This window comes from Trematomus bernacchii, unplaced genomic scaffold (genome assembly GCF_902827165.1).
Source record: "Trematomus bernacchii unplaced genomic scaffold, fTreBer1.1, whole genome shotgun sequence".
NCBI lineage: Eukaryota > Metazoa > Chordata > Actinopteri > Perciformes > Nototheniidae > Trematomus > Trematomus bernacchii.
The window spans coordinates 21,014-43,572 of NW_022987849.1; the positions used below are offsets into that span (position 1 = coordinate 21,014).

Here is a 22,559-nt window from a genome sequence, read left to right on the forward strand (position 1 = left end):
ACATACTGATATACACCTGAACATTAGCAGGAGAGGACTCTTTAAAGTAGAGACACTACATACTGATATACACCTGAACATCAGCAGGAGAGGACTCTTTAAAGTAGAGACACTACACACTGATATACACCTGAACATCAGCAGGAGAGGACTCTTTAAAGTAGAGACACTACATACTGATATACACCTGAACATCAGCAAGAGAGGACTCTTTAAAGTAGAGACACTACATACTGATATACACCTGAACATCAGCAGGAGAGGACTCTTTAAAGTAGAGACACTACATACTGATATACATCTGAACATCAGCAGGAGAGAACTCTTTAAAGTAGAGACACTACATACTGATATACACCTGAACATCAGCAGGAGAGGACTCTTTAAAGTGACTCTAACTTTCTACAGGATCCAGCTGCTCTGAATGACATCATGCAGTTTGTTCTGAATGATTGCTGTTCTTGAGGCGGGGAGAAGGGAGTGGATATAAAGAGGAAGAGGAGGAGGAAGAGTGGAAACAGCTGCATTACACAACTCTGCATGCTGAGAGCTAAGAGGATTACTACAAATGTTGAAAGCTAACGAGAGAACTCCCGATGAAGACCTGAGCGGATAACACACAGACTTTATCAGGTGGAGATGAGCCGCTGCCGGCTGAGGGGTAAGACCTTCTCTTAATGCTGATTAGACACAGAGCATCTTTAACGGAGAGTATTAACAATAGAAGTCATTCTTAAGGTTTGCAGAATACCTGCCTGAGTGTGTCAGTGTGTGCACGCATGACTTCTAAGTGTGTGGACATGAGAGGTCTAAAAGAAGTCTTACTTTAAAAACTCTCCTAACGAGAAACATCTAAAATACAAAGTTCAGAACACAATGAATTATTAAAATGTAATCTTTCAAGAGTTGAGGAGAGAAGACACTCAATATTTTCCTGACTTTTAAAATAATGATCAGAACCGTTTAATTTTAAATTCATGTCGAGCTTTTTCCCCTTTTAAAGGTTAGATTCAATGCATACATGTCTGTCTAACATGCAGTGTGCAGAGACTGCAGAGTGTGTGTGAAGAGTGTGTGAAGAGTGTGTGTAGGGTTATTTCTTTAATCAGAGCCGACCTCATGTTTTGGGCGTTTCTCCGGAGACTCTGAGGCACATTAATCATTAAAAACCTTTAAAATAAAAAAACATGGGACAGTGTGTGTGTGTGTGTGTGTGTGTGTGTGTGTGTGTGTGTGTGTGTGTGTGTGTGTGTGTGTGTGTGTGTGTGTGTGTGTGTGTGTGTTGTTCTCGTGGTGTTTATAGTCTTGTCGAAACACACATCATCTGTCTCGTGTGCTGCTGCTGTGTAACACACTCTTGTTGTTAGATACAGAAGGATGATCCGACACACACCGCCCACTGATGGAAACATCCAAACAGCACACACACACACACACACACACACACACACACACACACACACACACACACACACACACACACACACACACACACACACACACACACACACACACACACACAGCTGGGAACATGTACAAAAGAGTGTGGGAAATATTAGAGAAAAAGCAGGAGGAGGTTTTTATGTAATTCTCGTTTCAAGAATAAAGTGGAACATTTCAGAATACAGCCAAAAAACATTTTGAGATAAAGTCAAATGTTGAGAAGTTTAAATGTGGATAATAAAGTTAAATATATTCTAATAAAACATACATATTCAGAATAATGTCGACAATTCTAAATGTGTAAATTCAGGATTCATGGACATGTTTCCTGACTGGGATCGAACGCCTTCAGACGAAAGACGACCGACTTCTCAAGAGGAGGAATCGCTCTCACTGAAATGTTTTAAAGTCCCAGAGAGGGATCATCTCGTCTTTAAGTCTTACAGAGGGGTTCATGTTTGTCTCTTCCATCAACTCTTTAAAACTTTTCTTTTTACAGTAAATCTTAACCTGTTAAGCACCAAGCCTGTTTTTCATGTTTCAGGCTCGAAAATGACATGCCCAAAACAAATGACTACAACTTAACTTCTAAAAGGGTTATATGAATAATTTCTTTTATCAAAGTAATGATAAACCTGTGAGTTGAATGTAGAAGTGTCAGAATCAATATAAATGTTTTTTATTTGAAAGAAAATTCAGATTTTACATAGTAAAAAACTGTAAATTATAGTGTCCGTCCAAAAATTATTTTTTACTTATAGTGAAAACTACCCTTGGATGATGGGTTAGTAGACTAAAAGCTTTAGGAATCCAAAGTACAACATATAATAAGTACCCTGTATCAAGATTGATGCAAAACAAGTGACATTTGACCTTTTTAGAGAGGTTTAGCCAAAACCACCCCACCTCTGAGGTGATTTGGGTGAAAATGGTTTTTTTTTCCATATCTCTGGCCCCCCTTGGTCGATTTGGATGGTTGACACCTCTTTCTGACCGTTAGAGCCTATAGAATTGAAGGGGGAGGCCCCCACACACACACGTTGTGAAGAGAAAAGGTGGAGGCTGCGCGCATGTAATTTTGCACCAGAGTGAAGCGATCTCTCGCTCTAGCATTTGGAAACGAAAAAGCAGTTTTATTGCTTATGGATTATCAGAAATCATTTCAAAGAGGGCACAGACACATAGGATGAACCTATGGATTAACTGCAGCATCGTTTCTTTATCGTTTTAATGCCATTGAAGACCAGTTTTGACCAAGGTAAGCCATGTTAGCGTTTCTAGCTACTTAGCTCCACATGTTATGATGTACGCTTTCGTTTATAGCGTCGCAAATGTTTATCACTGAGTGTTGAGGTGGGCACCAAACGATTCTGTGTCTCCAGACGATGCTAATCGATGGGTTGGCTGTGCATCTAGGATAAGTAATAAGGGAGTTATGAGTGAGTTTAGGTGCAGAGATAGGTTACATTTTTTCGTTCGCTCGATACTTTCTACTTCTTACATGTTGAACACAAATACCTGTACTTTCTACTTCTTACATGTTGAACTCAAATACCTGTACTTTCTACTTCTTACATGTTGAACACAAATACCTGTACTTTCTACTTCTTACATGTTGAACCCAAATACCTGTACTTTCTACTTCTTACATGTTGAACACAAATACCTGTACTTTCTACTTCTTACATGTTGAACACAAATACCTGTACTTTCTACTTCTTACATGTTGAACACAAATACCTGTACTTTCTACTTCTTACATGTTGAACACAAATACCTGTACTTTCTACTTCTTACATGTTGAACACAAATACCTGTACTTTCTACTTCTTACATGTTGAACACAAATACCTGTACTTTCTACTTCTTACATGTTGAACCCAAATACCTGTACTTTCTACTTCTTACATGTTGAACCCAAATACCTGTACTTTCTACTTCTTACATGTTGAACCCAAATACCTGTACTTTCTACTTCTTACATGTTGAACACAAATACCTGTACTTTCTACTTCTTACATGTTGAACACAAATACCTGTACTTTCTACTTCTTACATGTTGAACACAAATACCTGTACTTTCTACTTCTTACATGTTGAACCCAAATACCTGTACTTTCTACTTCTTACATTTTGAACCCAAATACCTGTACTTTCTACTTCTCACATGTTGAACACAAATACCTGTACTTTCTACTTCTTACATGTTGAACACGTGGACCCTGATGGGAGTGTGTGTGTGTGTGTGTGTGTCTCTCTCTGTATGTGGACAGACCTGAGGATGTGGACCCTGATGGGAGTGTGTGTCCTGCACTGTGTGTCCGCTCAGCTGTTTGACTCCAAACTGAAGGGATCCCCTCGTCTGATCTGCAGCATCTCCGGACCCCCGGGACCTCCAGGTGGACCGGGTCCCATCGGAGCCCTGGGGAGCGAGGGGAGGCCGGGGAGAGATGGGAGGGACGGGAGAGACGGGAGGACGAGGGAGAAGGGAGAGAGCGGAGACTCAGGTACAAAACACCTTAAATACATCCAGAAACGTATGTGTCTACGCCTTTGATGTAAAAGGGACGTATCCTGATATAAGTGTTGAATTGGGAACACGACGTAACGGAGGGGTTTTGGCTTGCTAAGGACGGGGGGGGGTTAGGGGGGGGGGGGGGGGGGGGCACACCTTTCAGAACAAAACGGGAAAACACAGACAGATCGTGACAACAGAGACGTCCTCTCCATGTGACAGCTTAGCTTGTCCTGAAGAGGAAGGTGTGTATTACCTGATTAAACCTTTTACACATGACTACCAGGAGAACCAATCACATGAAAGCTCTCAGACCTCAGAGGGTCTCACACACTATTCATTCTCCTCTGTTTTGGTTTGAGTCATTTTTTACTTCTGCAAACAAGCTTTAAACTCTAATCTAAATAACTCTATAGTCCAGCGTCTCGTGTCTTACAGCATCACAGTGTATTTATATCCCGCTCTGATATCTGTCAGCGAGATCATTAAACGTCGTGTTTTCCACGATGTCAGGAAACAGGAATTCAGACAAGAAGCTGCTGGAGGAACTGGTGACATCATTTACCTTCTGCACGACAAACAGCACACAGTCTGGGGTTTGAACCACAGGAGAAGTACTCAGGTCTGGTACTTAGTAAAGTAGAAGTACTCAGGTCTGGTACTTAGTAAAGTAGAAGTACTCAGGTCTGGTACTTAGTAAAGTAGAAGTACTCAGGTCTGGTACTTAGTAAAGTAGAAGTACTCAGGTCTGGTACTTAGTAAAGTAGAAGTACTCAGGTCTGGTACTTCAGTACAAGTAGAAGTACTCAGGTCTGGTACTTAGTAAAGTAGAAGTACTCAGGTCTGGTACTTCAGTACAAGTAGAAGTACTCAGGTCTGGTACTTCAGTACAAGTAGAAGTACTCAGGTCTGGTACTTGAGTAACAGTAGAAGCACTCAGGTTTTGTTCTTGAGTAAAAGTAGAAGTACTCAGGTCTGGTACTTCAGTACAAGTAGAAGTACTCAGGTCTGGTACTTGAGTAAAAGTAGAAGTACTCAGATCTTGTACTTAAGTAACAGTAGAAGTACTCATGTCTGGTACTTAGTAAAGTAGAAGTACTCAGGTCTTGTACTTGAGTAAAAGTAGAAGTACTCAGGTCTGGTACTTGAGTAAAAGTAGAAGTACTCAGATCTTGTACTTGAGTAAAAGTAGAAGTACTCAGGTCTGGTACTTGAGTAAAAGTAGAAGTACTCAGGTCTGGTACTTGAGTAAAAGTAGAAGTACTCAGGTCTTGTTCTTGAGTAAAAGTAGAAGTACTCAGGTCTGGTACTTGAGTAAAAGTAGAAGTACTCAGGTCTGGTACTTGAGTAAAAGTAGAAGTACTCAGGTCTGGTACTTGAGTAAAAGTAGAAGTACTTCAGGTCTGGTACTTGAGTAAAAGTAGAAGTACTCAGGTCTGGTACTTGAGTAAAAGTAGAAGTACTCAGGTCTGGTACTTGAGTAAAAGTAGAAGTACTCAGGTCTGGTACTTGAGTAAAAGTAGAAGTACTCAGGTCTGGTACTTGAGTAAAAGTAGAAGTACTCAGGTCTGGTACTTGAGTAAAAGTAGAAGTACTCAGGTCTGGTACTTGAGTAAAAGTAGAAGTACTCAGGTCTGGTACTTGAGTAAAAGTAGAAGTACTCAGGTCTGGTACTTGAGTAAAAGTAGAAGTACTCAGGTCTTGTACTTGAGTAAAAGTAGAAGTACTCAGATCTGGTACTTGAGTAAAGGGTAGAAGTACTCAGGTCTTGTACTTGAGTAAAAGGAGAAGTACTCAGGTCTGGTACTTGAGTAAAAGTAGAAGTACTCAGGTCTTGTACTTGAGTAAAAGTAGAAGTACTCAGGTCTTGTACTTGAGTAAAAGGAGAAGTACTCAGGTCTGGTACTTGAGTAAAAGTAGAAGTATTCAGATCTTGTACTTGAGTAAAAGGAGAAGTACTCAGATCTTGTACTTGAGTAAAAGGAGAAGTACTCAGATCTGGTACTTGAGTAAAAGTAGAAGTACTCAGGTCTTGTACTTGAGTAAAAGGAGAAGTACTCAGGTCTGGTACTTGAGTAAAAGTAGAAGTATTCAGATCTTGTACTTGAGTAAAAGGAGAAGTACTCAGGTCTGGTACTTGAGTAAAAGTAGAAGTACTCAGATCTTGTACTTGAGTAAAAGTAGAAGTACTCAGGTCTGGTACTTGAGTAAAAGTAGAAGTATTCAGATCTTGTACTTGAGTAAAAGTAGAAGTACTCAGGTCTTGTACTTGAGTAAAAGTAGAAGTACTCAGGTCTGGTACTTGAGTAAAAGTAGAAGTACTCAGGTGTGGTACTTGAGTAAAAGTAGAAGTACTCAGGTCTGGTACTTGAGTAAAAGTAGAAGTACTCAGGTGTGGTACTTGAGTAAAAGTAGAAGTACTCACATCTTGTACTTGAGTAAAAGTAGAAGTACTCAGGTGTGGTACTTGAGTAAAAGTAGAAGTACTCAGGTGTGGTACTTGAGTAAAAGTAGAAGTACTCAGGTCTGGTACTTGAGTAAAAGTAGAAGTACTCAGATCTGGTACTTGAGTAAAAGTAGAAGTACTCAGGTCTTGTACTTGAGTAAAAGGAGAAGTACTCAGATCTTGTACTTGAGTAAAAGTAGAAGTACTCAGGTCTGGTACTTAAGTAAAAGTAGAAGTACTCAGGTCTGGTACTTGAGTAAAAGTAGAAGTACTCAGGTCTGTTACTTGAGTAAAAGTAGAAGTATTCAGATCTTGTACTTGAGTAAAAGTAGAAGTACCAGAGTAGGAATACTCTGCTCCAGTAAAAGTATTCATGGAGCAGATTGGTCCATAAATAGTTTGTAATATCTTCTTAATAAACTCGTCTCTGTTTCAGGGCTGAAGGGCCGGCTCGGATCCTCCGGTCTGATCGGGGTCAGAGGTCACCGCGGCCCCCCGGGGAAGCGAGGCCCGGCTGGAGAGCAGGGAGACCCTGGTCTGCATGGTCCTCCGGGGCTGGAGGGGCTGCAGGGGGTCAGAGGAACCCGAGGAACCCAAGGAACCTCAGGAACCTGCAGGTGTGGTTCCCTCACGCCCAGATCTGCCTTCTCAGCAGGCATCACCAGCAGCTACCCGGCAGAAAAGACCCCCATCAGGTTTGTCACTTCAAATCAGCTGCTGTCTAGAGAAAATGATGAGTTGGGTAAATATGCAAAGAAACACAATATGAATATAAAGTCTTTTAAGATTTGTGTATTGCTTGCAAGCATGATGAGTCCTTCTGAGTGTGACAGACTCTCTCACAGGGAGACATCAAAGATCATTTACATGACAACAACACGTGGTCCAGGTGGATCACAATAAGCAAAACTCACACCCTACAAAGACCAGTTTGGTGTCGCAGCTCCCCCCAAGAGCAAATCTCTACCTGGAGTGTCATAAACCCCTTCGTGAACACATCTGTTATCTCACATCCATTTCTGTGCTATTCCCAGTGTGAGGGAATCTTCAGAAGCAAGTGAGAGTCACGAGGAGAGCTGGAGCTTTGATGGCAAACGCTGACGGTTTATTTGGAGCTGAGGCCGTAGAGTTCAAAGACATGTCACGAGTCACGAGTTGCCAAACCAATTCTGAAGATCTCTACCCCAGACCCATGTGTAATAATTCATTTATTTTATATAGGCGCCTTTCAAGGCTCTCAAGGTCGCCGTACACAATACATAACACCAGCATAAGAAACATAAACAAGACAATGCAATATATAAAACATCAAATCAATAAAACAGAGGATGAGTGATGGATAATGATCAGGGTGGATATGCGAGTGTGAAGAGATGTGTTTTGAGACGTGATTTGAAAATGGGGAGAGAGTCAGTGTTGCGGATGTCAGGTGGGAGAGAGTTCCAGAGGCAGGGTGCTAGTTCTGAGAGAATAATCAACATTGTGCATAACAAGATGAACCATAACACCTCTATCAGCTGACGCCAGCAGGCAGGGACAGGGAGACAACACACTGAGAGCACAGCAGCCCAGGCTATAGGTGCGTGTGCTCAGTCAGGACAGAACTGATACACTGGGTCACAGTTACACCCAGGATACAGCAGTTACATTTCATTAGGATTACACTATCAAGCTTTAATAGCATAGTTTCCATAACAATCAGAGGGGGGAAGTAGTGGAGTACAAATACTTTGTTACTGCACTTAAGTACATTTTTCTGGTATCAGTACTTTACTCCACTTCTTACATTTCTAACCCAAATACCTGTACTTTCTACTTCTTACATTTCTAACCCAAATACCTGTACTTTCTACTTCTTACATGTTGAACCCAAATACCTGTACTTTCTACTTCTTACATGTTGAACACAAATACCTGTACTTTCTACTTCTTACATGTTGAACACAAATACCTGTACTTTCTACTTCTTACATGTTGAACACAAATACCTGTACTTTCTACTTCTTACATGTTGAACACAAATACCTGTACTTTCTACTTCTTACATGTTGAACACAAATACCTGTACTTTCTACTTCTTACATGTTGAACCCAAATACCTGTACTTTCTACTTCTTACATGTTGAACACAAATACCTGTACTTTCTACTTCTTACATGTTGAACACTAATACCTGTACTTTCTACTTCTTACATGTTGAACACAAATACCTGTACTTTCTACTTCTTACATGTTGAACACAAATACCTGTACTTTCTACTTCTTACATGTTGAACACAAATACCTGTACTTTCTACTTCTTACATGTTGAACACAAATACCTGTACTTTCTACTTCTTACATGTTGAACACAAATACCTGTACTTTCTACTTCTTACATTTTGAACACAAATACCTGTACTTTCTACTTCTTACATGTTGAACACAAATACCTGTACTTTCTACTTCTTACATGTTGAACACAAATACCTGTACTTTCTACTTCTTACATGTTGAACTCAAATACCTGTACTTTCTACTTCTTACATGTTGAACCCAAATACCTGTACTTTCTACTTCTCACATGTTGAACTCAAATACCTGTACTTTCTACTTCTTACATGTTGAACACAAATACCTGTACTTTCTACTTCTTACATGTTGAACTCAAATACCTGTACTTTCTACTTCTTACATGTTGAACCCAAATACCTGTACTTTCTACTTCTTACATGTTGAACACAAATACCTGTACTTTCTACTTCTTACATGTTGAACTCAAATACCTGTACTTTCTACTTCTTACATGTTGAACCCAAATACCTGTACTTTCTACTTCTTACATGTTGAACACAAATACCTGTACTTTCTACTTCTTACATGTTGAACACAAATACCTGTACTTTCTACTTCTTACATGTTGAACACAAATACCTGTACTTTCTACTTCTTACATGTTGAACCCAAATACCTGAACTTTCTACTTCTCACATGTTGAACCCAAATACCTGTACTTTCTACTTCTTACATGTTGAACCCAAATACCTGTACTTTCTACTTCTCACATGTTGAACTCAAATACCTGTACTTTCTACTTCTCACATGTTGAACCCAAATACCTGTACTTTCTACTTCTTACATGTTGAACACAAATACCTGTACTTTCTACTTCTTACATGTTGAACCCAAATACCTGTACTTTCTACTTCTTACATGTTGAACCCAAATACCTGTACTTTCTACTTCTCACATGTTGAACCCAAATACCTGTACTTTCTACTTCTTACATGTTGAACCCAAATACCTGTACTTTCTACTTCTTACATGTTGAACCCAAATACCTGTACTTTCTACTTCTCACATGTTGAACCCAAATACCTGTACTTTCTACTTCTTACATGTTGAACCCAAATACCTGTACTTTCTACTTCTTACATGTTGAACCCAAATACCTGTACTTTCTACTTCTTACATGTTGAACCCAAATACCTGTACTTTCTACTTCTTACATGTTGAACCCAAATACCTGTACTTTCTACTTCTTACATGTTGAACCCAAATACCTGTACTTTCTACTTCTTACATGTTGAACCCAAATACCTGTACTTTCTACTTCTCACATTTCCCAAACAGGCTGGTTCCTTTAGTTTGAATGTGTGTTTGGTGGCGTGATCATTATTATTTAGAGTCATTGCGTGCCTATTGATTTGAACACGATCCGTGTATCCATCATTTCCTGGTCTTCTCTAAAGAAGAGGGACCAATGAAAACGTTGTCATGTTGCCGTTGTTCAGCATGGAAACATTCATTAGCTAACAATGACATTATTGTTCTATTCATATAAAGGGAGGTCAGGTACTCTTTAAAACAGCTGCTAGTTATGGGTACTTTTTACTGAAGTACATTTCAAAGTGCTTTACTTTGACTTGAGTAAAGAAGTTTAGTCAGTACTTCTACTTTCACCAGAGTATTTTTAAACACGAGTATCTGTACTTCTACTTGAGTAAAGGATGTGTGTACTTCTACTTGAGTAAAGGATGTGTACTTGTCCCCCCTCTCTAACAGGTTCAACAAGGTGCTGTTGAACGAGGGGGGGAACTACGACCCTCAGACGGGGAAGTTCATGTGCTCCCTCCCCGGGATCTACTTCTTCTCCTACCACATCACGCTGGCCAACAAGCACCTGGCCATCGGGCTGGTGCACAACGGGCAGTACCGCATCAAGACTTTCGACGCCAACACGGGGAACCACGACTCGGCCTCGGGGTCCACCGCCATGTTCCTGAACCCCGAGGACCAGGTGTGGCTGGAGATCTTCTTCAAGGACCAGAACGGCCTCTTTGCAGAACCGGGCTGGAGCGACTCGCTGTTCTCCGGGTTCCTGCTGTACGCTGACACCGACTACATGGACACACTGGCAGAGGAGTACTCCTAGAGACAGAGGGGACCCTGAAGGCAGCATAGAATACTCATAGAGACAGAGGGGACCCTGAAGGCTGCATCGAATACTCTTAGAGACAGAGGGGACCCTGAAGGCATCATCAAATACTCTTAGAGACAGAGGGGAGCCTGAAGGCAGCATATAATACTATTAGAGACAGAGGGGACCCTGAAGGTAGCATCGAATACTCATAGAAACAGAGACAGGGGACCCTGAAGGCAGCATCGAATACTCATAGAGAGAGAAACAGAAGGGACCCTGAAGGCAGCATAAAATACTCATAGAGACAGAGAGAGAGGGGACCCTGAAGGCAGCATCAAATACTCTTAGAGACAGAGGGGACCCTGAAGGCAGCATCAAATACTCATAGAGACAGAGACAGAGGGGACCCTGAAGGCAGCATCAAATACTCATATAGAGAGGCTGAGACAGAGGGGACCCTGAAGGCAGCATCAAATACTCTTAGAGACAGAGGGGACCCTGAAGGCAGCATCAAATACTCATAGAGACAGAGACAGAGGGGACCCTGAAGGCAGCATCAAATACTCATAGAGAGAGGCTGAGACAGAGGGGACCCTGAAGGCAGCATCAAATACTCATAGAGAGAGGCTGAGACAGAGGGGACCCTGAAGGCAGCATCAAATACTCATAGAAACAGAGACAGAGGGGACCCTGAAGGCAGCATCAAATACTCATAGAGACAGTGACAGAGGGGACCCTGAAGGCAGCATCAAATACTCATAGAGACAGACTGAGACAGAGGGGACCCTGAAGGCAGCATTGAATACTCATAGAGACATAGGGGACCCTGAAGGCAGCATTGAATACTCTTAGAGACAGAGGGGACCCTGAAGGCAGCATAGAATACTCTTAGAGACAGGGGGGACCCTGAAGGCAGCATCGAATACTCTTAGAGACAGAAACAGAGACCCTGAACTAGAAGCCCTACTACTAAACATCTGAAAATGTGAGAAATCTAGTCGTAGATCTGGACCCCGACCTCAATTACAAAACCCACATTCACACAATTACTAAATCAGCATACTATCACCTGAAATACACAGCCAGACTTAGATCATTCATGTCTCAACAAGACCTTGAAAACCCAATTCACACATTTGTATTTAGCAGGTTTGATTACTGTAACAGTGTTTTTACTCGTCTCTGTAAAAGAATCTATTTATGCATGGTTTTTATGAATCTATTATTCCATCGTGTTTATTTATTGTGTTCTTTTCTTTTGTTTTCTTATTGTGTGATAATGTTGATTTAAAGCACTTTGAATTGCCTGTGTCTGAAAATGTGCTTTATAAATAAACGTACCTTACCTGAAGGCAGCATCTCCTGGTCCAATGGGATTCCTTCATGTGGTTCTGGATTACGTCAGAACATACTAATAATCAGCCAAAGGGGAGCTGCATGCTAAACTAAGCTAAGCTAATTCCTCAGTGATGGCACCGTGTTCTGGATGTAAACAAAAAGAGTCATTTCAATTATTTAGGATTTGTCTCGTGAGCTCCTTTATGTAGCCTCTCTGAAGAACCAGCACCGTGTCGTGGTGAGAGGTTTGTGAGCCCTGATGAACCTGGCTCTGTGCTGTCTGGAGCCTTGTGGTCCTGCTAGGGTCTCCCATGGCAGATTGATCTCAGGCAACGGGCCAGACTAAGATTGGTTCAAAGACCTCATGAAAGACGACACAAGAAGTGAGGATACCCGGAGGAAGCCCGAGTCCTGGAGGAAGCCCGAGTCCCGGAGGAAGCCCGAGTCCCGGAGGAGGCCCGAGTCCCGGAGGAAGCCAGAGTCCCGGAGGAAGCCAGAGTCCCGGAGGAAGCCAGAGTCCCGGAGGAAGCCAGAGTCCCGGAGGAGGCCCGAGTCCCGGAGGAAGCCCGAGTCCCGGAGGAAGCCCGAGTCCCGGAGGAAGCCAGAGTCCCGGAGGAAGCCCGAGTCCCGGAGGAAGCCAGAGTCCCGGAGGAAGCCCGAGTCCCGGAGGAAGCCCGAGTCCCGGAGGAAGCCCGAGTCCCGGAGGAAGCCAGAGTCCCGGAGGAAGCCAGAGTCCCGGAGGAAGCCAGAGTCCCGGAGGAGGCCCGAGTCCCGGAGGAAGCCCGAGTCCCGGAGGAAGCCCGAGTCCCGGAGGAGGCCCGAGTCCCGGAGGAAGCCAGAGTCCCGGAGGAGGCCCGAGTCCCGGAGGAAGCCAGAGTCCCGGAGGAGGCCCGAGTCCCGGAGGAAGCCAGAGTCCCGGAGGAAGCCCGAGTCCCGGAGGAAGCCAGAGTCCCGGAGGAAGCCAGAGTCCCGGAGGAAGCCAGAGTCCCGGAGGAGGCCCGAGTCCCGGAGGAAGCCCGAGTCCCGGAGGAAGCCCGAGTCCCGGAGGAAGCCAGAGTCCCGGAGGAAGCCCGAGTCCCGGAGGAAGCCAGAGTCCCGGAGGAAGCCAGAGTCCTCCTCCTGGACCCAGGCCCCGAAGGAGGACTCGTCGGCGATGTCACAAGTTCAACACATTTATAGTTGTTTTTTGGTTTGGCACATCTTAACTCTCCTCCAATCAGCTCACTCCCCTCACCTGGTCTCCCCAGCCCTTCTCCTCACCTGCTACTCAATCCCTCATTAACAGTATATACACCACCTCACTCTCACTTGTCCTCTGCCAGGTTGTCTTGTGTATTCTGCCGAGCTCTCCAGCGTTTCAATATCTTTTGTCCAGTTATCTGTTCGGCCCGGTCTTGACCCTGCCTGTTATCGGACCTCCAGTTTCCTGCCTGCCCTCCTTCTTGGGTTTGTTTGCCTGACTGCTGGATCTCTTGGTTTTGACCCTGCTTGTCCCTGACCCGATTAAACTGAACATCCTGAACACTGGATGTTTCTGTGTGGTGCTACTGGGTTCTGATCGGTACCTGTGAGTGTGACCGTACCATCTGGACTGGGTTCTGATCGGTACCTGTGAGTGTGACCGTACCATCTGGCCTGGGGTTCTGATCGGTACCTGTGAGTGTGACCGTACCATCTGGCCTGGGTTCTGATCGGTACCTGTGAGTGTGACCGTACCATCTGGACTGGGTTCTGATCGGTACCTGTGAGTGTGACCGTACCATCTGGCCTGGGTTCTGATCGGTACCTGTGAGTGTGACCGTACCATCTGGCCTGGGTTCTGATCGGTACCTGTGAGTGTGACCGTACCATCTGGACTGGGTTCTGATCGGTACCTGTGAGTGTGACCGTACCATCTGGACTGGGTTCTGATCGGTACCTGTGAGTGTGACCGTACCATCTGGCCTGGGTTCTGATCGGTACCTGTGAGTGTGACCGTACCATCTGGACTGGGTTCTGATCGGTACCTGTGAGTGTGACCGTACCATCTGGACTGGGTTCTGATCGGTACCTGTGAGTGTGACCGTACCATCTGGACTGGGTTCTGATCGGTACCTGTGAGTGTGACCGTACCATCTGGCCTGGGTTCTGATCGGTACCTGTGAGTGTGACCGTACCATCTGGACTGGGTTCTGATCGGTACCTGTGAGTGTGACCGTACCATCTGGCCAACATGAACCCAGCCCACTCAGCGACAGAGCCAAGACGTCATGTTACAACGTTCTAATTATGTCTATTGTGTAAGTATAGTATTTTGGTCTATTACAGTGTATACTCACTCAAACTCATTTACTGTACATCAGTGGCAATATACAACTTCTTACAACAACAACAACAACAACAACAACAACAACCAATACTAACATATTTTTCAAAATAAAATAAAAATACAAAATGAATGAATATATGAATTCTAATTACTGTATATCTAACTATATTTAGTTAGTAGTATGTTGGTCTATTATATACTCACTCGTAGTTATTTATATGGTGTATTCTCAAAATATTATTCATATCGTTTTTACTCTTAATGTTCATTTTTTATTCTATTTTGTATCTCTTATATTATAAATCAATGAACGATATCTAATCTGTGTGTGTGTGTGGCGGGATTATTGATCAGCTCTCACACACACACACACACACACACACACACACACACACACACTCCTATCACTCTAGTTGCAGCACTCATTGTTTTCATTTCAGCAAAAAAATGTGTTTATTTAAATGTTTTGTTAAACATATTATAGCATCAACCCTTTAGTAATCAGACATAACTGGATTTCTATCAGGAGAGGTGTGTGTGTGTGTGTGTGTGTGTGTGTGTGTGTGTGTGTGTGTGTGTGTGTGTGTGTGTGTGTGTGTGTGTGTGTGTGTGTGTGTGTGTGTGTGTCTGCCATAATGACACAAGCACACCACAACCTATGCCATATGTTCCCAGAACCCTCTCCTCAATAACACAAGACACACATTCATCCATCTGTATTTCATCTTTGTAAATGATATTCATGATATATACAGTTTATATGTCTTAGTGTGTGAGTATCAACATTATTTTCAAGGCTCCTTTAAACCCACTGCAGCCTTGCACCTCGCCAGGAGAGGTCGCTGTTTGACGCTTCATTTGCCCATCACTAGTGATCTGTGCAGCAGTGTAGTATTCGGTTGTCTATGTTGGACGTGCAACTTGTAGAAGTTCTGACCAGTGTCTTGGTTTACTGTCGTCGCTTTCTTTTATGAGAAAGTTGTTTTGGTTTGTCGTAAGTTTGCATTTCAAATTGGCTGGTGAGCCTCTTTACTTTCTTTGACTAATTAAAACATCGCCGTGTGGCTTCAGCAATCACTTTCCTCTCTTCTCTCTCTCCCGGTTATTTTATATTTGTGTTACTTCCCTTTGTACCCCTAGTCCAGGAGGGAACGTAACACACACACGCACACACACACACACACACACACACACACACACACACACACACACACACACACACACACACACACACACACACACACACACACACACACACACACACACACACACCTGTCTATCAGAGTATTGCATTATTGCAGGTAATGCAATACTCTGATGGACAGGTGTGTGTGTGTGTGTGTGTTACATTGTGTGCAGCTGGGGTCAGAGGTCAACGATCCAGATGCCAGCAGGTGCAGGAGGAGGAAATGAAGACGGATGTATTTTAAATGTTCAGATTTAATTATTAATGAATAAATATGTATCTCATCAAACTGGTAAACAGCAGTAACAAATATGAATTAATGTATAAAATGAAATTAAACTCCATCATTATAAGAGATAGTCCTCTATCCTTTGAGATTATGAGGTTGAATTATTTATTCACAAGTTTATTTTGTTGTTTTCTCTGTTTTTAGTGTTTTTTGGTTTTAATTTAGATTTTTTTAGGCTAATTATGTTATTTTAGTTTAGCAGAGTTTGATTAAACTCCTGATGTTGGATTATTTATTGACGTGAAAGTGCTGTCTTTTGTTCATTGGGTGTTTTCTACTTGATAATGCCTGTTTTTATCATTGTTTGTTGTGAAAAGCAAAGCCGTTGACAACAAACTGAAACAGCTGCAGAGCGTCGCGCTGGCCACCAGGGGGCAGCGTCGCGCTGGCCACCAGGGGGCAGCGTCGCGCTGGCCACCAGGGGGCAGCGTCGCACTGGCCACCAGGGGGCAGCGTCGCGCTGGCCACCAGGGGGCAGCGTCGCGCTGGCCACCAGGGGGCAGCGTCGCGCTGGCCACCAGGGGGCAGCGTCTTCAAACAGTAACGTCAAATACTATAAGACGTGGTGGTGTTATTGAAATGTTGAGATTTGTAAGACTATCTCATCAAGAGAAACCCTGAGAGTGTTTCCTCTCAGCTTCACTCTGACAGGTGGAGGCCAGGTGGAAACAACCTCTCCTCCCTTCCTCCCTTCCTCATTCCTTCATTCCTCCCTTCCTCATTCCTTCCCTTGAACCCTCACCTCCTCCCTCTCCTCCCTGTGATGCCTTCAGTGTCACATTCAAACCAAACTTCACACAGAGATGTTTGCTCAGTGGTCAATAGTAATAACAGGTTATTATTATATAATAACGCTTTTTTTATTGTTTACTCAATTCATAATTTTACAAATCTGATCTGATGTTGAGGGTTGACCAAAAGTGTTTTTGTTTTCATTCTGACTTTAAACTTCAGGAGGCCGGTTCGAATCCTGAGCCGAACATTCAGGCGCTTTCCTCCCCCCTGCCTCGCCTTCAACTCTTTCCACCTCAAAGGCCCTCTGTCGCAGAAATACCTTCAAAACATCTGGGATATTTAACTAGAAGTCAAAATGCTGAGATTTTCTGAAAAAAAGTCACTGTTTAAAGATTTTTAAGAAAAAAGTCAGAATTCTAAGATTTTCGATAAAAGGAAGAATTTATCGAAAAACTTCATTTCACATTTCTAACAGTCTTGGTCCTCTGTCCCAGTCTGTAACTAAACTGAGTTCTGGGTTTAATGTTTGATTCATGATGAGTTTAGTTTATTAGGTTAGTATATAAGTATTCAGCAGAGATGTAAAGTAACTAAGTAGATTTACTCAAGAACAAGATCTGAGTACTTCTACTTTTACTAAGTACAAGATCTGAGTACTTCTACTTTTACTCAAGTACAAGATCTGAGTACTTCTACTTTTACTCAAGTACAAGATCTGAGTACTTCTACTTTTACTCAAGAACAAGATCTGAGTACTTCTACTTTTACTAAGTACAAGATCTGAGTACTTCTACTTTTACTCAAGTACAAGATCTGAGTACTTCTACTTTTACTCAAGTACAAGATCTGAGTACTTCTACTTTTACTCAAGTACAAGATCTGAGTACTTCTACTTTTACTCAAGTACAAGATCTGAGTACTTCTACTTTTACTCGAGTACAAGATCTGAGTACTTCTACTTTTACTAAGTACAAGATCTGAGTACTTCTACTTTTACTCAATTACAATATCTGAGTACTTCTACTTTTACTCAAGTACAAGATCTGAGTACTTCTACTTTTACTAAGTACAAGATCTGAGTACTTCTACTTTTACTAAGTACAAGATCTGAGTACTTCTACTTTTACTAAGTACAAGATCTGAGTACTTCTACTTTTACTAAGTACAAGATCTGAGTACTTCTACTTTACTCAAGTACAAGATCTGAGTACTTCTACTTTTACTCAAGATCTGAGTACTTCTACTTTTACTCAAGAACAAGATCTGAGTACTTCTACGTTTACTAAGTACAAGATCTGAGTACTTCTACTTTTACTCAAGTACAAGATCTGAGTACTTCTACGTTTACTCAAGTACAAGATCTGAGTACTTCTACTTTTACTCAAATACAAGATCTGAGTACTTCTACTTTTACTCAAGAACAAGATCTGAGTACTTCTACTTTTACTCAAGTACAAGATCTGAGTACTTCTACGTTTACTCAAGTACAAGATCTGAGTACTTCTACTTTTACTCAAGTACAAGATCTGAGTACTTCTACTTTTACTAAGTACAAGATCTGAGTACTTCTACTTTTACTCAAGTACAAGATCTGAGTACTTCTACTTTTACTCAAGTACAAGATCTGAGTACTTCTACTTTTACTAAGTACAAGATCTGAGTATTTCTACTTTTACTCAAGTACAAGATCTGAGTACTTCTACTTTTACTCAAGATCTGAGTACTTCTACTTTTACTCAAGAACAAGATCTGAGTACTTCTACGTTTACTAAGTACAAGATCAGAGTACTTCTACTTTTACTCAAGTACAAGATCTGAGTACTTCTACTTTTACTCAAGTACAAGATCTGAGTACTTCTACTTTTACTAAGTACAAGATCTGAGTACTTCTACTTTTACTCAAGTACAAGATCTGAGCACTTCTACGTTTACTCAAGTACAAGATCTGAGTACTTCTACTTTTACTCAAGTACAAGATCTGAGTACTTCTACTTTTACTCAAGTACAAGATCTGAGTACTTCTACTTTTACTAAGTACAAGATCTGAGTACTTCTACTTTTACTAAGTACAAGATCTGAGTACTTCTACTTTTACTCAAGTACAAGATCTGAGTACTTCTACGTTTACTCAAGTACAAGATCTGAGTACTTCTACTTTTACTCAAGTACAAGATCTGAGTACTTCTCCCCCTCTGTGTACAAGTATTACTTTGTGTTGTAATACCCTGTACTGCAGCTGACACCAGGTGGCGCTGTTGCATCAGTTGTCCCCCCTCCCTGCAGACTGCTGTCTCCTCTCTTTAACTCATAATGAATTATATGGTTTATTCAACTTTTAAAGATAATTTAAAATGTTTAGTACTAGAGAAAATAATAATAAAAAAATACCTTAAAATATGGAAATATATGTGATTGTTTTAAATCCCCCTGCTTTCTCTCAACATCATTGATATACATATTTCTAAATAAACAGTAGATGTGATGCTGCATCCGGTTTCATCTCCTCCTCATGATATAAATCATATTCCAATAACTTGTAGATAGACTCTTCTAGCCTTGAACCTTGAATCATGCATATCTGCAGAGGGGGGGGGGGCAGGAAACAACAGCACCCCCCCCCCCCCCCCCCCCCCCCCCCCCATACATCCTGCTCCTCTGTTATCTCAGGTAAACATTTACTGTGGGGGGGGTTTCCATCTGATCATTGTTTCTGTCACACCTCACACACACAGAGACTCCAGTGTGTGTGTGTGTGTGTGTGTGTGTGTGTGTGTCAGCCCGGGGGGGTGCGTGCCTCCCCAGAGAGAGTTATAATTTGCAGCATCAGAATAAATAAAGAGAGAGCTGGGGAAACCCCCCCTCAGATTTATGACTGCTAAAAAAATGGGTGTGTGGGTGTGGGGTGTGTGGGGGGGTGTGTGGTGAGGCGTGTGTGTGGGGGTGTGTGGTGGAGAGGTGGTGTGTGTGTGTGTGTGTGTGAGCGTGTGTGCGTGTGTGTGAGCGTGTGTGCGTGTGTGTGTGTGTGTGAGAGCGTGTGTGCGTGTGTGTGTATGTGTGTGTGTGTGCGTGTATGTGTGTGCGTGTATGTGTGTGTGTGTGCGTGTATGTGTGTGTGTGTGCGTGTATGTGTGTGCGTGTATGTGTGTGTGTGAGAGCGTGTGTGCGTGTGTGTGCGTGTATGTGTGTGCGTGTATGTGTGTGTGTGTGCAAGAAATACGAAATAAAATAATATATATTTTCTGAAATAATTTTCTTTTTCTGAAAGTCTGAGGATTCTGCTTTTAATCTTAGAAATCTCGGAACATGCTTTTCCTTTTATATCTGAACATTTGAGTGAAACAAATATCTATATAAATATCTTTCAGATTTATTGTATTTTTCTATGAGAGTCTCTTTTTGTTGAGTCCTCCTCTCAGAGAAGAAGTTCAGCGACTCTGCCTCCAGCCCGGAGCTTCAATAGCAGCGCGGCAGGGGAGGGACGCACTGCCAGGATCACACACACACACACTCTCACACTCTCACACACACTCTCTCACACACACTCACACACACTCTCTCACACACTCACACACACTCTCTCACACACTCCTGCCCACCAGAGACCAGCTCAGTCCGAGAGAAGCTGCACTCAGAGCAGGACCCGGACCACAGAGGACTTACAGCCGCGGACTCGCTGCAGTTTCTCCGACACTTTTTCTGCACTTCTTGGAGGTTTCGGGGAGTTGGTAAAGACGAAGAAGAGGATCCGCGTGCAGACTCTGGAAGGTAAGACATGTTGGAGATCTGGGTTTGATCCGGAGCTGCTCGGGAATGATCAGACTAAACTCCCTGCTCTCTCCTCTGTCACTTCTCTGCGCGTTTTAAGAGGAGCTGCTGTCCGGAGAGGAGGCAGAGCTCTGCGGGGTTACACTCCGGAAAGTTTCAAATACATTTCCAACAAACCCGAGCTCTGATGCGTTTTTAATCTGCTCCTGGATCAGATTCACAATACTTTAATGTCCATTAAATTAACATGTCATGGAAATGTGTCTTTGGCTCTGGTAAATAGGATTAAATAACCCTCCCAGTACGACCTCACACACAGAGGGGAACTGCATTTAAAGTCACTCGGTGTCAGTTCTTCCACTGGCTTGGGTCCATTCAAATAGCACTTGTATTCAATATAAGTAATGTACCACCATGCACCGCGCTGTGTGTGCTGTGCAAAGTGAGGAAAACTGCACTTTGGGTAAACCTGATCCACCTTCACGCACCTGTACGAGCTGCGCGTGATGAGCGTCTTTTTCACTTTCATTTATTGTATTACTTATAACATGACTCTGTGCAGATAGCAGAGTTTGAGGCTCATGTTGGAGCAGGTTCCTCTGCCCGGTGCATGGGGGCTCTAATGAGAGACACACCCGGCTGGACGTGGAGCCTCCCCTCCGCGCTGCTTCTCAGGAGAATGAACAAAAAGTCTTAAAATGGGGAAGGTCTGCATACCGTAACTAAACCGTGATTAGCATATGAACACTGTCCGACTCAAAGAGCTCTGCAGAGACAGTGTGTGTGAATGTGTGTGTGTGTTCCAGCCTCACACACACACACACACACACACACACACAGATCACTGCTGCAACATGCACCTTTTCATTTCCTCTAACTTTGCTCCACACCGGCTCCAGCAGCACCGGGCGCTCTGACTGCTCACAGCCGCTCATGGCGCTCCTTCAGGCGGCCTCGCTCTGCGCCAGGCCCCGCTGAGGCTCCGGAGGATGGGTGACTTTCCCATGGGGCATTTCCTCTTGTAATCTTTAATCACCCTCTGCACACACAATGCCAACACATCAGTCACCCCCCCCCCACACACACACACACACACACGCGCACACACACACACACACACACACACATTCACACACACATTCCTGCATGCAGTGTTAAATGCAAGCTTCGGAGATGGAGTCTAAAGAGGGGAGGGGGGGGTGAAGGAAACTGGGCTCTCCTTCCCATGATGCTTTGTGCCAGCCTTCTGTGGTTCTGATGATGTGGAGAGCTGTGAGTGATGTAGTGGACGAGAGGAGGAGGAGACGATGGAGGAATGCGCACACACACACACACACACACACACACACACACACACACACACACACACACACACACACACACACACACACACACACACACACACACACACACACACACACACACACACACACACACACACACACACACACACACACACACACACACACACACACACCTCCCTTCATGGACATATTGTGTTGCTTTGATCACAATTAGATTTTTTTTAATGACTTTATGTTCCTGAAACACTCCTGAGTGTGTTGAGCATCAGAGCTACGGAGAGGATGAGGGACATATTCATTGAATCACATGATTGAGTTCTGATTGAAAGCATCTTCTGAGATTGAAGTTGAACTCTGACCTTTGGTCAAAACTCAATCATGTGATTCACTGATTGTGTCCCTTACCCTCCTCCGTAGGGTCGGATCTTTCCTCTCGTGTCAGAGATGGAAATGAAAGCAGGACCCCCTCCTCTCAACAATGAGGGGTGTTTACCCGACAATGCTTTGCTAACGCTTAGAGTAAAGGAAACAGATCAAATGAAAAAAACAAAAGTTGAAACGACGTGCGGGCCGTCGTTAACTGATTTCCATGATCTCTCCCAGATGGTGAGACACGTGATATGAGACATGATGTCGTGCTTAGATTTAGGACTCTTTAAAGTAGAGAACACTACATACTGATATACACCTGAACATCAGCAGGAGAGGACTCTTTAAGTAGAGACACTACATACTGATATACACCGAACATCAGGCAGGAGAGGAACTCTTTAAAGTCGAGACACTACATACTGATATACACCTGTAACATCAGCAGGAGAGGACTCT

At 43.0% G+C, this 22,559-nt stretch overlaps 1 protein-coding gene across 1 annotated transcript; it reads left to right on the forward strand.

Annotated features, from left to right (window-relative positions):
- Positions 1-476: 476 nt before the first annotated feature.
- Positions 477-12,143, forward strand: LOC117468682 (complement C1q tumor necrosis factor-related protein 7). The gene is made up of 4 exons (XM_034112904.1): positions 477-661; positions 3,717-3,950; positions 6,841-7,099; positions 10,449-12,143. Exons 1-4 carry the CDS (start codon positions 640-642, stop codon positions 10,816-10,818), a joined length of 885 nt encoding a protein of 294 aa, XP_033968795.1. The 5' UTR covers positions 477-639; the 3' UTR covers positions 10,819-12,143.
- Positions 12,144-22,559: the final 10,416 nt, after the last annotated feature.